General features: G+C 42.0%; 1 protein-coding gene across 14 annotated transcripts in view; it reads left to right on the top strand.

The window, feature by feature from the left end:
* The window catches only part of PIKFYVE (phosphoinositide kinase, FYVE-type zinc finger containing), a 62,514-nt gene that overhangs the window by 33,738 nt on the left and 11,829 nt on the right, over positions 1-16,947 (top strand). For 13 of the 14 annotated variants that reach the window (XM_045575562.1, XM_036422427.2, XM_036422428.2 and 10 more), the window contains 13 exons: positions 2,239-2,379; positions 2,968-3,094; positions 3,389-4,545; positions 6,503-6,603; positions 8,382-8,453; positions 9,055-9,226; positions 11,088-11,266; positions 12,420-12,533; positions 12,925-13,033; positions 13,144-13,298; positions 14,102-14,192; positions 15,158-15,218; positions 16,068-16,205. In XM_045575562.1, the coding sequence (XP_045431518.1) occupies positions 2,239-2,379; positions 2,968-3,094; positions 3,389-4,545; positions 6,503-6,603; positions 8,382-8,453; positions 9,055-9,226; positions 11,088-11,266; positions 12,420-12,533; positions 12,925-13,033; positions 13,144-13,298; positions 14,102-14,192; positions 15,158-15,218; positions 16,068-16,205 (2,617 nt within the window). The remainder of the gene's footprint in view (positions 1-2,238; positions 2,380-2,967; positions 3,095-3,388; positions 4,546-6,502; positions 6,604-8,381; positions 8,454-9,054; positions 9,227-11,087; positions 11,267-12,419; positions 12,534-12,924; positions 13,034-13,143; positions 13,299-14,101; positions 14,193-15,157; positions 15,219-16,067; positions 16,206-16,947) is intronic. The other variant, XM_045575556.1, reaches the window with a different exon arrangement.

Here is a 16,947-nt window from a genome sequence, read left to right as displayed (position 1 = left end):
TTTTTATTTTTATTTTTATTTTTTTTTTTTTTTTTTTTTTATGGTGTCTAACGTACAATCGTTATAGACTTAAAGGCCCGGTGCACAAAACTCATGCGCTGGTGAGGGGGTGGTGTCCCTCAGCTTGGCCTGAGCCCTCTCCCAGTCCAGGACCCCTTGGGAGATGTCCACCTGCCGGTTTTCTTCTGACTACTTTTAAGATGTTCTCTGCCTTTTTTTTGTTTTGTTTTGTAGTTTCCCTCTAATGCACCCAGGTATTATTATTTTTTTTTCCTCCTCAGTCCTCGCAGTCTGGGACCCCCCGGGAATGTCTGACTGCCGGCTTGGGATCAGGCTGAAGCCGGCAGTTGGACATCCCTCATAATGCAGGTTCCCTTGCTCCTTACCGCTTGGCTTGCTGCTCCTTAGCACCGCCGCAGAGGCGGGAGAGTCTCCTGCCCCTGCCACCGCTCTCACCAGTTGTGTATATCCTGTGGGAGTGCACTGACCACCAGGGTGCAACTCCTGCATTGAGCGTCTGCCTCTGGTGGTCAGTGCACATCATAGCAAATGGTGGTTATGGTCGTTCCACCCTAATGGTTGCTTAGGCTTTCATTATATAGACTAGGAGCCCAGTGCACGAATTTGTGCACTTGGAAAGGATCTGTGGGCTATGAGGCTGCGGTGGGCACAGGGGAGGGGTCTAGCATCCCCCATGCCCCCACCCAGCCCCTCCTGCCATGCCCTCCACTCCCCCCCACTATCTACTAGCAGCCCCGCCTGCCACTGCCTCTCCCACGCGCTGACAGCTCCGGCCTCACTCAACACCCACTGACAGTGTGGAGCGACTGGGGCCAGTACCAACAGTGGGTGCCAGCAGAGGCTGCTGCCCTGATCATCCCTCAGGAGCAGGGGGAGGTGGAGGTGGAGAAGTCCTCAGGGGAGATCAGAGCCTGCAGCCATCCCTCGAACCCACTGATGACACTGAGCAATGTGAACTGGCACCAGGCACCGGCAGTGGGTGCGAGTGGTGGCTCCAGTGCCAGGAGTGGGTGCGAGCACTGGGTGGGGCATGGCACGTGGGAGCAAGGAATTTCAGTAACCACCAGAGGCTCAGCCTAATGACACTGCCGGCATCTTGCCTCGGTCTGGCGTCCCCACTCACCTGCTCCAACATCCTGCCGCAGCTGACACTCACCATGTTCATGCTCTGCCGCCTGCTGCCGATGCCCGCCATGTTCCATGCGCATTCCCTAGTGGTCAGTGCATGTCATAGTGACTGGTTGTTTGGTTGTTCCGCCGTTCGGTCTATTTGCATATTAGGGTTTTCTATGTATAGATGATTTGAGTTGGAGTGGGAAGAAATGTATTTGCCATTTCTGTACCAGAGGGCAGAAACTTGAATAAAGTCACCTTGTACTTTATTGGAGCTCCACAAATAAATTAGTTTTGTTAAGAATGGGAAATTAGGAAATAGTTAAGAAATATAATAGGACAGGTTCATTGAGTGACTAGACTCTTCCATTGTTGGTGGCACTGACCAACCATGAATACAATCTTGCTCAGCAAACACTTTGGGCAGATGGCGCAGAAGTGACAAACATGCTCACAGGCAGTTATTTCCTGTCTGAGCCTACAAGTTTTAAGAAACAATTAATTAATTATATTGTTTTAATTCTGGTATTTATAATACTCATTTGCTTGAAAAATAAACCTTTTTCATGAAAATTGTATTAAGAATTACGTTTTAATTTTTAACTATAACTGTTCTAGGTAGAGTATGATCTGTTGAAAGAATGAAATTAGGAAGTAGCTGAGAGTATGTTAGAGAGTTATTTATACAGATACTTAAAAAAAAATAGTTGCTCTGGTTACTTTCAGAATGCAAAAAGGGGGAATACTAAAAACACTAGAAATTGCTTTCATTTTAGAGGACATAAGATTAGGGTTTTTTGTTTTGTTTTAACTAGCTAATTGGATTCTTGGTTTTTATAGTACAGGTTATTAAGAATTAAAATCTTTCAAGTAGTACTTGTGAGTTGAAGAATGGAATTTCTCCTGAACTCTTTTAAGCATAATCAGCAGTTTGGAAAGATGAATAATATTCTTGGTTGTGTTTGAATAGACTTGCTTATAGACTTATTTATGGATGAAGAAAACTTCAACTAAGATTGATATTAATAGGCAAGCCATGCTGACATTTTAATGTGTAGATCTTGAATTGTACCAGGTATAATATTTCTGATTTTTGTCCTTTAGGAAAGGGAATTCTTGAAGAATTATGTTCAGCGAATAGTTGATGTTCGACCCACTCTGGTTCTAGTAGAGAAAACGGTATCTCGGATTGCCCAGGACATGTTACTGGAACATGGCATCACCTTGGTCATTAATGTAAAATCAGTGAGTTTTCTTACTTTTCTGTTATTTAAATCACAGCTTTTGATTGTATTTGCATGTGTGATAGGGACGCAGGGACACTGATGATTCGTTTCTTGGCTGACCATGTGCATTGAAAGTCGGACAGGAGGCACTTCATTATTTCAGACTGGAGCTCTCGGGCCGGAAGAAAGTATGACTGATTACGTGACACTCAGCATTGGTGTCTGCAGTCGCCATTCACTAAGTGCTATTTGTCGGTCCCTCAGATTGTTTGGGGAATTGTACAGCAGAACATGTTTCTCCCTTGACAAGTAACTCTCTTCAGAACAGAGGCCAGTTCCAGAAGTCCCTGCCCCCAACCCCTGCGCCAGTGAATGATGCTTAAATGCCTTTTGATAATGTTTTCAGTATACGTATGGTTTATTTTATTGTTTTTCCTAAGCAATTATGTGTGGACTAATCTAGGATCAAAAAGGGTCAGTCATATAAGTATTAAAATTAAAAAAATTCATTGTAAAGTTTATTTAAAAAATTTTTATTTTCTAGATTAAATTTACTAAGAATTTTTTTCTCTCCCATTTTGTAATATAATGTTTTTCTGTGTTCTAGCAAGTTTTAGAACGAATCAGCCGGATGACCCAAGGTGATTTAGTGATGTCGATGGACCAGCTGCTTACAAAACCTCACCTGGGCACCTGTCACAAATTTTATATGCAAATATTCCAGTTGCCTAATGGTGAGTGATCTTTTTTAATTTTTATTGTTGAACGCATTACATATGTCCCCTTTCCCCCCCATTAATCCCTTCTAGCCGACTGGTGAGTGATCTTAGCATAGATTCACCTGAGATCGGTGCCTGAGTTATTAGTAACCTCACCAGCACTACAGTGTTCACCTCGTAGGAGACACCTGTTAGCATTGGTTAACTGGGGGCAGGCAGCTGTGACCTTTTTCCTTGTAGATGCTGTGAGTTCATTCCGTCTGAACCTGTGGATTTCCACCTACTCTTTAATTTCTTGTTTCTTTGTAGAACAAACCAAAACACTGATGTTTTTTGAAGGCTGTGCCCAGCACCTGGGATGCACAATCAAGCTCAGAGGAGGCTCTGATTATGAGCTGGCTCGAGTGAAGGACATCCTAATATTTATGATCTGTGTAGCTTATCACTCTCAACTCGAAATCTCCTTCCTCATGGACGAGTTTGCTATGCCTCCGACGCTGACCCAGAACCCTTCCTTCCACTCTCTGATCGAGGGACAGGAGGACGAAGGGGCCGCACAGGAGTCCTTCAGCGGCAGCCCCCTCCCCCGGGAGCCCGACTTCGGCCCGGAGTCCCTGCCCTGTGACGGCAGCAGTCTGCTGGAGGCCGGGCTGGTGTTGGAGAAGGGCGAGCAGGAAGGTGACAGCGCCCCCCAGGACGCCGCCCCCGGGAAGCCCCAGGAGCACCCCGCGGCAGCCTGCCCGGCGGGCGTCCCCTGCGCGCTCTTCCCGGCTGTGCCGGAGCCGCTGCTGCTGCTCCACGTGGACGAGCCGCAGGCCGCCCCCGGCGCCGAGCAGCCGGAGGCCCCGCAGCACGCCGATGAGCTGGAGGACCCCACAGGCCAGAGGAAGGCCTTCCGAGACCCGCTGCAGGACGACAGCGGCCTCTACGTCACCGAGGAGGTCACCTCTTCGGAAGACAAGCTCAAGACCTACTCCTCGGCCTTCAAGCAGGAGCTGAAGGACGTGATCCTCTGCATCTCCCCCGTCGTCACGTTCCGGGAGCCCTTCCTGCTCACGGAGAAGGGGATGCGGTGCTCCACCCGGGACTATTTTGCAGAGCAGGTCTACTGGTCCCCTCTGCTCAACAAGGAGCTCAAAGAGATGGAGAGCCGGCGGAAGAAGCAGCTGCTCCGGGACCTCTCCGGCCTGCAGGGCATGAACGGCAGCGTGCAGGCCAAGGCCGTTCAGGTCCTGCCCTCGCATGAGCTCGTGAGCACGAGGATCGCCGAGCACCTGGGCGGCAGCCAGAGCCTGGGCAGGATGCTGGCCGACTACCGGGCCCGAGGAGGCAGGATTCAGAAGAGTTCAGACCCTTTTGCTTATGCAAAGGATGCACCAGGTGCTCCAAGCGTCAAATCAGGAAGCAGAACTGAGAGTGATGAAGAGAAAGGCTTGATACCAAGTGACGCAGTGTGGTCGTCAAAGGTAGGCAAGCACAGTTTGGCCGCTGTGTAACGTTAGAATGTGCTGAGAACTTTTTTTTTATGGCTGGGTGAAAAAAAATCGAGTGTGACAAATTGCATGCAGACTGATTTATTTTATGCCTTTGGTGGTGTCAGGTCTGTTGACTTACATGTTGCATTAAAATGTATGAAGTAGGGGTATCATGCAGTGAAGCTATGTTTTGAGGATTTCAAGCTGAGCTCATGATAAACTAGGGAGAGCTGTGAAGGAGGGGGAGTGTGGAGCTGCTGAAATGTTTTGGCAGGAGGACTTGGGTATGGCGGGGTTGGTGGTGACCCATGGAAGGTTGTAGGAAATGAATGTGTTTTAAAAAAAAATAATACATTTGTTCATTTATAAACACGGAACACCTTACATTGTTATTTAATTATGGCAGCACCCTTTATCTTTTCATTTAAAAAAAATTGAGGGCAAATTAAGGAAGATCCATTCATGAGCACATTATTGATCATGGTGGCAATAAAACTAACGAACAAATCCATCTCTAGAGGAGGAAATGAAGTTGTTTAATAAAATGCATGGAAGTGCCAGATAATATGAAACATGCTACACCATGTTTCATTTGTGAGGTTGGCTGAAAGGAAAGTGGCAAGAGCCATGGCTAATGAGGTACAGAAAGTACTTAAAATAAACTTTATGTAAAACTGGAGGCCGATGCACGAACTCCATGCAAGAGCAGGCCTCCCTCCCCCGGCTGCCAGCACCCGGGCTCCCCTCACAGCCCCGGCTTTGTCTGGAAGGATGTCGGTCTAATTAGCATACTATACTTTTATTGTTATAGATTATGTTTATATACACTTATGTAATGCATTCAAAGATAGGGAGGTAGCTGTTCATTTACATGAACATGCATATACCTTGGATTCAGGATTTTTATCTTTTATAACTTGATTCCTATACTAATAAGTAAGCATTTTGTACAAGGATGCTTACAGTTTATTAGACTATATGTACAAGGATACTTTTACATAATTTCTGAGGCATAATTTATAGTTGTTTGCTATAAAAACAATGAATTGTATTATTTTGGCCAGATAGAACCTGTGGTATGCTTTCAAGTGTTAAAAGGCAAGTTGTATTTTAATAGATGTAGCATCATCCCATTTTTATAAAAACAATCCCCAGTGTAAACTTATGTGGGGGTTTCTGTGTGTATATGTATGTGACCTAGTAGCAAGAATGCACAGCCAGATTTGCCCATTTGTGGGATCAGGTGGCCTGAAAGGAGGAGAGGCTTTATGTATTCCATGGACTTTTCCATCTGCCTCTGTATTATCTGAATTCAACAGAGAGTGGGCATTACCTTTGAAATGATCAAAAACAGGTGTAAAGTACAAATAAGAAAATACCTTGGAATTTAGGTAACTGTATGTCTCAAATTGATGTTATATACAGCCATTAGTTCTTACTGTTTCATATATAATTAACTATGTATTTCCAGAACAATTTAATTTTGTAAAAATAAATAGTATTAAGATTAAACAAGCTATTTAGATGACCATTTGTGTTTTGAACTCAAACTTTAAAAAAAATATTTTATTGATTAGGAAGGAAGAGGGATAGATAGCTAGAAACATCAATGAGAAAGAAACATCGACCAGCTGCCTCCTACACACTCCCTAATGGGGATGTGCCCGCAACCAAGGTACATGCCCCTGACCAGAATTGAACCCGGGACCCTTCAGTCCTCAGGCTAACGCTCTATCCACTGAGCCAAACCGGTTTTGGCTAACTCAAACTTTTTAGATTGTTTTATCATAAAAACTAATGGGTCTTCTTTATATTTAGTTTCTTTTAAATCTTCAGCAGAACCCTACAGATAGGCCTTCAGAACGAAGTGGGTCGTGTTAGGTGTTAGAAGCGAGCACTGGGCCTGGAGTGTGTGATGACTGTGGGTGCTCCTCCTCTCCTCCTGCAGGTGGACTGCCTGAACCCCGCCAACCACCAGAGGCTGTGCGTGCTTTTCAGCAGCTCCTCCGCCCAGTCCAGCAACGCCCCCAGCGCCTGCGTCAGTCCCTGGTAGGAGTCCTGTCCCCTGCACCACTGCACTTTACCTGAGAACTTTAAGTAATTCAATTAAGAACTTTAATTCAGTATCTGTAAGTAAAAATTCAGCCCTAGGGTCTGTTTTTAGGAATATGGCATGCTGATGGTTATGTATGCATTGATAGAACTTCTAAAACTTGTGAGTAAAATATGCAATTTGTTTGTTCATGGCTAGAAGTGAATGAGAACATCTTAAGTCAGAGTGAACAGAATGCAAAGCTGAAAAAGAAGTTTGTTGTTATAATGAGGAAATTGATACAAAAGCTAGTTTTCAGCATTTTGACATTAATGTAATTTAGGCAGGTTGTCCTTTAGGCATTCGTTTTATTAAAACAGTCTTTGCATTGAGTTTTATTTCAAAACTTAATTCTAAGTAGGTTGATAGAAACATGTTTTATAATGTTACACCCAAACACGCCCTATATAATTATAATAAAAGCCTAATATGCTAAGTGTCCGGTCGACTGGTTGGCTGTTCAGCCAACCGAAGTATAATATGCTAATATGCTAAGGCTGCTCAACCGCTTGCTATGACATGCACTGACCTCCAGGGGGCAGACAGTTGACCAGTTGCTATGATGTGCACTGACCACCAGGGGCAGACACTCTGACCGATAGGTTAGCTTGCTGCTGGAATCCCACCGATCGGGACTGAGCAAGGCGGGCTGGACACACCCTGGAGCCCTCCCATGGTCCCTCCCCTGCTGGCCAACCTCCCATGTCTCTCCCTAGCCCCGACCTTGTACCAGTGGGGTCCTTTGGCCTGGCCTGTGCCCTCTTGCAACCTGGGACCTCTCAAGGGATGTGGGAGAGCTGGTTTCGGTCTGATTCCACAGGGAGCACTGCTCAGCCAGAAGCCAGGCTCTTGGCTGGCGAGTGCAGTGGCAGTGGCAGGAGCCTCTCCCGCCTTCGCTGCATCCCTTGAGGGCTCCTGGACTGCAAGAGGGCACAGTCCAGGCTGAGGGACCTCCCTGTCCCGTCCCCCCACCCCCACCAGTGCAGGCATTTCATGCACCGGGTCTCTAGTATGTTTATATTTATACATAAATGATTTGTTTGAAATGATAACCCCAAAGCCTAGTTATTACATAGCTATCTTTAGTTTTAAAGCACCGTGGCACGTAACTGCTTGTTTTTGGAGCACTGTTTCTATGACAAAGTGTGTCTCATGTTTTCACTTTGGATGTCTGTCAGTGAGACCAGGGATTCTTCTAGTATTAGCAGGGACGGGCTGAGGGAGCCCAGAGAATGCTCTCTCCAGGTGTCTGGACTGACTCCTTAGGTCAAGACTTGAATGAGATGGGGGCTTCAACACTGGTCAGCTAAACTCTTGTTTGTGGGCATTTATAAGTTAGCATTAAAGTGAGGAATTGGCTCTCCTGGAAGAATTTGAGCTGCGGTTCACCAAGCTCAGTGAGGTGTGGACTAGAGAGCAGGAGACAGGAGTCCCATTTTGTGTTGACAGGGCTTAAGGCTTTGGAAAAGAGATGTGTACTCATTTAATATTATAATTATCTCGATTAAATAGTTTCATAAGATACTAATGGACTGGGCGTGGATAAGATGCTGAAGTGTAGCTAGTCCAAACTCGTTTTATCAGCTGAAGCAAAACCTGTTCTGTAACAAGAGAACACTACCTGCATTATTCTATATCATAAGCTCATCTAGTAGATAGTCAGTCTGTGTCTCATGAAATCTTTGCTGTGTGGTAAGCCTCATGAAACATTATTAAGAAGTGATCTCTTTTTTAGGATTGTAACAATGGAGTTTTATGGAAAGAATGATCTTACATTGGGAATATTTTTAGAGAGATACTGTTTCAGGTAAGAATATACTTTCTCTTTATGTTCCACTTGTGCTCTTTTGATGCCCGGAATTTCAACCTAGAACATAAACATGAGTTTATTCTTGTGTGGCCTTCACTTTCATGCCACATGCAAAGAAGTAGTCTATTTCATACACTCTCCAGAGTATCTTATCCAGTTCATTCCCCAAGTCTTTGTCCATCTAATTGTCCTGCCAGTCCTATGGCTTTTTTTTAGGTTTTGTGTTTTTACAGTGATTCCAGTGAGAAGCAAAAGAAGCATAGGATCTCATTGTCAAGCCTTAGTGCTATCACCTGCTATTTATATTTCAAACAGCAAGTAATTTGATCTTTACCAGCCCCCTTTGTAGGGAATAACAGGCTGCAGAAATAGGAGTTTTAGGAATGCTCAGCAAATAAAAGGTGTTACCAAGTGGATTATACTTGAAGGCAGGATGATCGGCTGTCGGCCCCAAGTGGGGCCCCGCAGACCGTCCAGCAGTCATTCTTACTTGAGAGAGGACACTGCACTTTGTCGACAGTGGATTAGACTGTATTTATTCATGACACACTGCTTTTCAGCTTTATGGTTACTGTGAGGACTTTCCTCCTTGTCACAGGCCTTCTTACCAGTGCCCGAGCATGTTCTGTGACACCCCCATGGCGCATCACATCCGGCGCTTTGTGCATGGCCAGGGCTGTGTGCAGATCATCCTGAAGGAGCTGGATGCCCCGGTGCCTGGATACCAGCATACAATTCTCACCTATTCCTGGTGCAGGGTCTGCAAACAGGTAAATGCGCCCTGTGGCTATATTCCATAGGATATTTATTTCTTTATTGTATAGTTCTTCTCTGTGAGGGAAGGAGGTCTGTTATTTTGAATGTGTTATTTGTCATTGGGCTCGAATTTATTTACCTTCTAGTTCTGTATGTTCCATTTCATGTTTGTTTCTTAAAGATTTTATTTTAGAATTTATCGGTCATTATGAAAAACATAGGTACCTTGTCTAGTAAAATATATGGAGATGATGTCTAGACAGTTCTCAGTTATGTTTGTTTATTCATTCAGCAAACACTCATTTGGTACTATCTATGTTCCTGATACTATACTAGGCCCTAGGAATGAAAAAGAGCAAAGTACAAGGACTCCTTGTTCTCTAGAGGAGGAGACAGACTGGTGATTGTATGCTGGGATGTTTGTTTTGAGCTTATAGCTACATTTCTACTACAGATGAGGCCATGTTTAAATTCATCTCTGCTGGTTTTTTATGTACATTCTTAAGAAAAGAACAACATGTCTTTTTCCTTCGGGGTGTGTGTGTGTATTTTGTAACTCCAGAAGAAGTATTTGGTGTCAGTATCGGTTTTAATATATACTTTCAATCAAATTATTTGCATGTGCAAATTATTTGCATATACTTTCAATCAAATTATTTGCAAATTTAACTTCATTAGTATCTTTATTGGCTTATTTTGTAGTGTGCTTTGGAAGGCACATGTGGGAATTCCTGGTAAATTGACAGTGTGATCTACACTGATGTCAGTGGTTGAGGAGGGCGGAATTGGTTAGTTCTTTCCCCAGTAGCAAGCAGACAGCCATATCATTCCTTGCAATATTCAGTCTTACCTTTAAAAAAAATATATGTATTTTTTATTAATTTCAGAGAGGACGGGAGAGGGAGAGAGAGAGAGAAACATCAGTGATGAGAGAGAATCATTGATCAGCTGCCTCCCGCATACCCCCTACTGGGGATAGAGCCCACAACCCTCGCAGTTGCATTGACGAGGAACTGAACTATGACCTCCTGGTCATAGGTCCAAGCTCAATCACTGAGCCACACCAGCCAGCCACAGACTTACTTAAAAATGGGCAAAAGGCATGACAAAGCAACTTAATACAAATGGCCAGTAGTTTGTGAAAATAAATTTTGTGTACTAGTAGTCAAAGAAGTATAAGTAAAAACCAGTGAAGAGTGTTTCTATTTTTGTTCTTAAGAAATCACATTTCAAAGGTTTGTAATTCCTGGGATTGGTAAGAGTGGGGAATTGGTACTCGGATCCTGTTCGAGGTTGTGTAAACTACTAGTCCTGTTTTGGAAAACAGTCTGGCAAAATGTGGCAAAGACTGTGTAATTGCCCTTGTTCTTTGAACTACCAATTACTACTTTCTTTTATATATATATATATATGTATGTTGATTTCCGAAAGGAAGGGAGAGGGACAGAGAGAAAGAAACATCAATGAAAGGAAGTTTATTAGAGCCTCATCAAAATAAAGAACAACTTGTAAATGACTTAAATGCCCATCATTAAGGATTGGTTAATAAATCCATATAATGGATAATATATTAAAAACCAAGTTGTAAAGGAGTATTTGATGTGGGAATATACTTATGACCCATTGCTAAGTAAAAAAAAAAAAAAAAAAGATTATGAAACTACAGGAAATAATTTTTATATTGATGTTGGTGGTTGGGTTATTGGTGATGCTGCTCTTCCCAGTCATCCCTAACTCCACCCACCTTTTAACACTTCTTTTTCCAAGTTTCTGTAGTCAGAATGTGCTAGATTTGTATTAAGAAAAGAAAATACATATGTGTAAAAAAGATTCTTAATATGTGATTAGATAACAAAGATTTATGCTAAATTTCAGGTAACACCAGTTGTTGCTCTTTCCAATGAGTCCTGGTCCATGTCATTTGCAAAATACCTTGAGCTTAGGTTTTATGGGCACCAGTACACTCGTAGAGCCAATGCTGAGCCATGCGGCCACTCCATCCACCATGATTATCACCAGTATTTCTCCTATAACCAGATGGTGGCATCTTTCAGGTAAGAAGTCACAGCAACCTTCTCTGCACTCACGTATTCCCTGGAAGGCTTGTAACATTTCCACTAGTACTAGATTGAGTGAATTGGTGGCATGTGTTCCCCACCTTTGCAAGTGCAGAGGGCCATACTCTTGCGCTCAGCTGCAAGTTCTATTATTCCGTTTACTCCTTAACCTAAGAGATAGTTATTACCCTCAGTTGTATTGTATTAGCTCACTTATAAAGCTAGCACTCGGTGGAGTAATGATATGAGCTAGTCTGAATGATCCTATTAAATGAAAATCAGCTCAGAGCACACCCACTAATGGGTGTCTATTTCACCCTGAGTGAAAACCAGCGTCTATTATGGACCCGTAAGCTCCTATGTGCGCTGGCTGTCCAGTACCTCTCTGATCTGTCCTACTGCTCTCCCTGCTCACCTGGCTGTAGTCAGACCTGCCTGGGAGCCTTGCACTTGCTCTTCTCTCTTTGTATTATACCTCCTGCTCCCTAGCTACCTGCCTGCTTTCCCTTTCTCCGGCATGTCTTAGTTCAGATCTCACCTGCCCTGACCCTTCTCGCCTTTGGCATTTCCTGCTTTATTTTTTCCGTAGCACTTACCATCTGATGTATACATATTTCAAGTATTTATTTGTCTCATTTAGTACTCAAATCTAAATTCCAAGGGCTGGAGTTTTGGCCCTTCTTAATGCTTTATCTTCAGCACCTAAAACAACACTTGACACATAGTAGGAAGTATTTGTTTATTTACTTTTTACCTTATTTACTTTTTTAAGCAAGTCCTTCTGGCCATGAACTAGGGCCTAGATGGGATATAGCTTTTACTAGATGGAAAGACTACCTGTGTCTAAGCCACCGGTACGAAGGATGTCTCCTCCCAGTCATTTTGTTTTTAAATCACAGGAGGGTGGCCTCGGGAATAAAATATGGCATCAAGATGCTGTGAGAACACAAAACCAAATGCTTCCACAATTGGGGAGAATATTTATAATGGCTGAAAATGGTCTTCAATATTTTTATGATTGTTTTAAAACACCATTTTCTTGAAACTTTGTTCTCTCCTATGCCTCATAGGACTGGACCATCATGATATGCCTTTACTCAGAATATTAACGTATTATTCACTTTTCTACTGTTGCATTTTCTTCTCTCAGCTATTCCCCCATCAGGCTTCTGGAAGTGTGCGTTCCTCTCCCCAAAGTGTTCATTAAGCGCCAGGCCCCGTTAAAAGTCTCCCTTCTGCAGGACTTGAAGGACTTTTTTCAAAAGTAAGTTTTAGAGCCTTTGATCTTTTTTGTGTGTCCACAACTGCCTATAATCTACAGATATTTTAAAGATCAAGTTTATTCATTTAGCTTTCTTTGAAAACAAATAATGGCATTTTTTAATTGTATGTTAAATGTGCTTGGTATAAAAACTTAAAATGTAGACAGTATATAAAAGAAAAGTATTTAAAAAGAAGACAAGCCCTTTTAGACATAACAACTGTTAAAATTTTGATGTCCATCTTTTCAGGTCTTTTTTGTTCTGCAAAATGGTATATGATTCTTACTTAGATAAAACATGAAAAGTTTTGTGTGTGACGTCTTTTTTCTATTTTTGTGAGATTAGAAAAGTTGAATCCACTTCTCTAGTGTTTGCCATTTTTTCTATTGTTAGAGTTTCACAGGTATATCTTGCCATCGATGAAAGACTTGCATCTTTGAAAACTGACACATTTAGCAAAACAAGAGAGGAAAAAATGGAAGATATATTTGCACAGAAAGAGGTAATTCATTTCTTGGACAGAAACCCCAAAGTTAACTATTAGCCCATTGGAAGATGTGTTTGGGGGTGTGTTTCAGATGGCTGGGCTGGCATTGCTTCTGTTTCTCGTAGATGGAAGAAGGCGAGTTCAAGAACTGGATTGAGAAGGTGCAGGCGAGGCTCATGTCTCCCTCTGCGGATGCCCCTCAGCAGCTGCAGTCGGTCTTCGAGTCCCTCATCGCCAAGAAGCAGAGCCTCTGCGAGGTGCTCCAGGCCTGGAATAGCAGGTGGGACTGGGCATCCAGTGCGTCTTCACTGTTACTTCAATTTAAGTGTCTTGGTTAATTATGGATGTTTTATTTTACTTTCCGTTTGTTGAAGCTCTTATTTTCTGTCACCACTATTACCCCCATATTTGTCCATATTTTAAAAAACATATATGCTAATCTTTAGGTAGTTTGTGAAAATTAAAAAGGAAAACAAAAATGAGAGCAGCCTTTAATGTTGTTTCAAATACTTATAGTGTGTGGGCTTATTGAATCTCATCTGAATCATTGTATATCGTATTCCGGTATTGAAATATTTATTTTGGGAAATATTCCCTTTAGTGCTTATTTATATGTCCAGTTAGATGAGTATAACATTCATTTATTGAGCAGTTGGGTTATTCAAGGCACTAAATAAACACTAGATGGACTTTCACTCTTTATTTGGTCTTGTGATCCCTACAATGTATATACCATTTCCACTTTACAGAGGAGCAAACCATGGCTCTCAGAGACCAAAGGGTGTGCTCAAGTTATATAGGTGCTAATTGTTAGATTTATTGGTCTCTAAAGCCCATGTTTTTAATGCTATGCTATGCTGTTTCTTATAATAATTTGCTGTTCCTTTATATCTATAGTCCAATCAGTAACAGCTCCTGATTAGTTGACTAGAAATAAAACAAAAACTTCTTAAAACGCTTGCAGTCGAAACAGGAAAATCTAATTATTGTGTTTTTGAAGCTGTAAGGAGATAATTTGTAAACGTTATTGAGGATATCAGAAACAAAACCATTTTCTTTGTTTTCTTCTTTTCCTTTAACTAGGTTGCAAGATCTTTTCCAGCAGGAAAAGGGTAGAAAGCGGCCTTCAGTTCCTCCAAGTCCTGGAAGACTGAGACAGGGGGAAGAAAGCAAGGTAAGAAAGTATCATTTGGAGCACACTTTCCCTTCCCGCCGAAGACTGCATCTCCCTGGTTGAGTCAAAACACCAAAGATGTCTCACGAGACAGAACAGAGCAGAGCTGTCTAGCTGGAGAGGGGCCAGGCCCCAGGGCTGCCTCACCCCAGCGCTGTTCTATAGCCATGCTGGTTTCAGCTGTGCTGTATCACAGTTGAGCTGTGTTGCACTGAATAAAGTTTCCTTCTTCACCAAACCCCAAATGAGGGATTCCTTTTGGCATTGAATTGATGCCAACAACCATTGGTTGACAGAATGAACATGAAGCTTTTAAAGAATGAGCGATGGAAGAGGAAAGATGGCCTTGTAGCTGGAGAGAAACCAAGAGTTATGGACAGATTTTGATTTATGATACACATAATAGCATGTTTGCATGCAGTGGAGAAGGTGAGAATGCAGAGGGAGAGAAGACATTCCAGGAGCAAAGAAAGACTCAGATGAGGCAGTGAGGGAAGTGCTGACCTACAGTAGGTTGGAAGAAAAGAAGGAGTGCAGATGTGGGTATATATGCAAGTGAGAAGGGAAAAGTTTCTCTTCAGACAGAAGACAAGGGCGACATTCATCTCTGGCTTCTGTGTTTCACCTGTTGAGCTATTAAGCTCGATATTCAGGTATTTGTGAAAGTGAAAAACTATGCCTCTATTGCCAGCTTTTTGAAAAGCTATTTTTATGTTATTTATGTTAATACATATGGGTTTGTTATTTTTAAATGAATTAATAAATGCATATCCTCAGACTTTCAGTTTTAATTTCTAATAAGGTAAAATTAGAAGACATAACTTACAACATAAAAGCTGAGTGTCTTAATAATTCTTTAGAGTTGAAGGGGTCATGACCCCGAAAGTTTAAAATTCATTTGGTTAAATGTTTTTAAAATGTGATTTTAGTGGTCCCTTAAGAACCAAGTGTTTTCTTCTCTGCAGATAAGTACGGTGGATGCCCCTCCACGGAATGTTTCTCCAGGGCTTCCGAATGGAGAAAAAGGTTGGCCTTCAGCTTAGTGATCACCTGCCATTATATTTAAAGACGTTATCATTATTAGTCTGGTGGTTGTTTTTTACTGCTAATTTTTACTATTACTCTGGTTTAATTGTTCATAGATTTTTTTTCTGTTGCTGTAGAGCATTTGTAGCTTTTATTAGTTTAAGATTATTATAAAGTATATTTCAAGGAGAGAAATTAGGAGATCAAAATAAACATTAAATAGAGAAGGCTGCTGTTAGGGGAAGAACAGGAGGAAGAAGGAGACTGAATGTCTGCTTTGCTAGTTCCAGAGTCAGCCCCCAGGTTTCAGTGCAGAAGTCTTACAAAGTTTAATTAGGTTTTTATGTCACTAAGGTTTTTCTAGATTTTAGCTGTCTGTCACAATATTCATTGAATAACTTGGTGTCATCTTAGCAAATGTGTAGGTTCTTACGTAGACCATCTTTGTAGAACAAGAGCTCAGCTCATATAGTTCTTGGCATTTTTCTATTATAATTAAGTGAATTTTCCCCCCTTAGAATGTGGTATATAATTTTTTCCAATATTGTCATAATTTCATTCCCTATTAAATTGAACTAATAAACATAACTTTGCATTATGGTCTATTGCAGAGAATATTGGTAGGAGTCTGACTTGGTTAAGATCTGACCATAGTCAAGTCATACAGTCTGTCTGAATTTTTGGACCGATATCTAAAGTATGCACAAAAAAGGCCTAAATAATTTTTAGGAAGCTAAAATACTTTGGTTTTTGAAGTAAAACTGCAAGCTGGCTTTTTAAAAGCATTGTTCTCAGGTAGGAATGGACTTCATGCTTTTACACGACTCATTGAACTGTGCTTTTCTGCAGAGGACCGCTTCCTGAGCAACCTGTCCAGCCAGGGCTCCACCAGCTCTGCCCACTTGCAGCTGCCTACTCCCCCCGAGGTGCTGCCGGAGCCCACGGGGGCAGGGCCACCAGAACCGGACTCGGCCAGCGTTTCCGAAGGTATGGCTCCAGTCACTTTCCCTGCACTTCGTCCCAAAGAGGGAAGCACTCTGAATGCTTTGACACATGTTCTCTTATCCCTTAGAATTTTCGCATTTTATATAATACTATTGAATGTGCTCCTTTAGATACATCTTTTTACCATGCCACCACTTCACTTCTCTGTTTGACGTGTAAATATCTCAATAACCAAATATTATTCAGCTTTATCTACCTTCTGGGGATATTACTTTTTAAGTCCCATAAAGCATGTGATTGTTGCCTTATAAGAAAATAAGAAAAATTGCAGCCATTTCTCCAACAACAAATAGGTATTTCACTAATAGCAAATTTATGCACTGGTTCTCTCTTTCCTCGCTTTCTGTTTAAGCAGCAACTACTTACTTGTAGTGCATACTTTAAAAAATAATTTTTTAGTTGAATTAAACTCATGTGTAATAGCCACAGTGCACAGAATTGAGTTGAAGTGGCAACATGAAGAGCTGAGTTCATGCTCAGGCAGTAACTCCATCTTGACTGCTGCCTGGCCTCTGCCATCGCTTGTAGGTGGATCTCAATTTCCAAAATGTTAAAGTATAAAAAAGTGAACCCCTTGAGTCAGTGCTGTGTATGTTTCATTGGTGCTTTCTGATTCATAAATAATAATTGTTATTCCAGATCAGATAATTGGTAATTATCGTGTGCATATGTCTGAGTTCCAAAAAGGAAATGAAATTGATGCTTTATACTTTTTTAAAAAAAC

Source organism: Pipistrellus kuhlii, unplaced genomic scaffold (assembly GCF_014108245.1).
Source record: "Pipistrellus kuhlii isolate mPipKuh1 unplaced genomic scaffold, mPipKuh1.p scaffold_m20_p_7, whole genome shotgun sequence".
Lineage (NCBI taxonomy): Eukaryota > Metazoa > Chordata > Mammalia > Chiroptera > Vespertilionidae > Pipistrellus > Pipistrellus kuhlii.
This window is presented reverse-complemented; position numbering and strand designations above follow the sequence as displayed.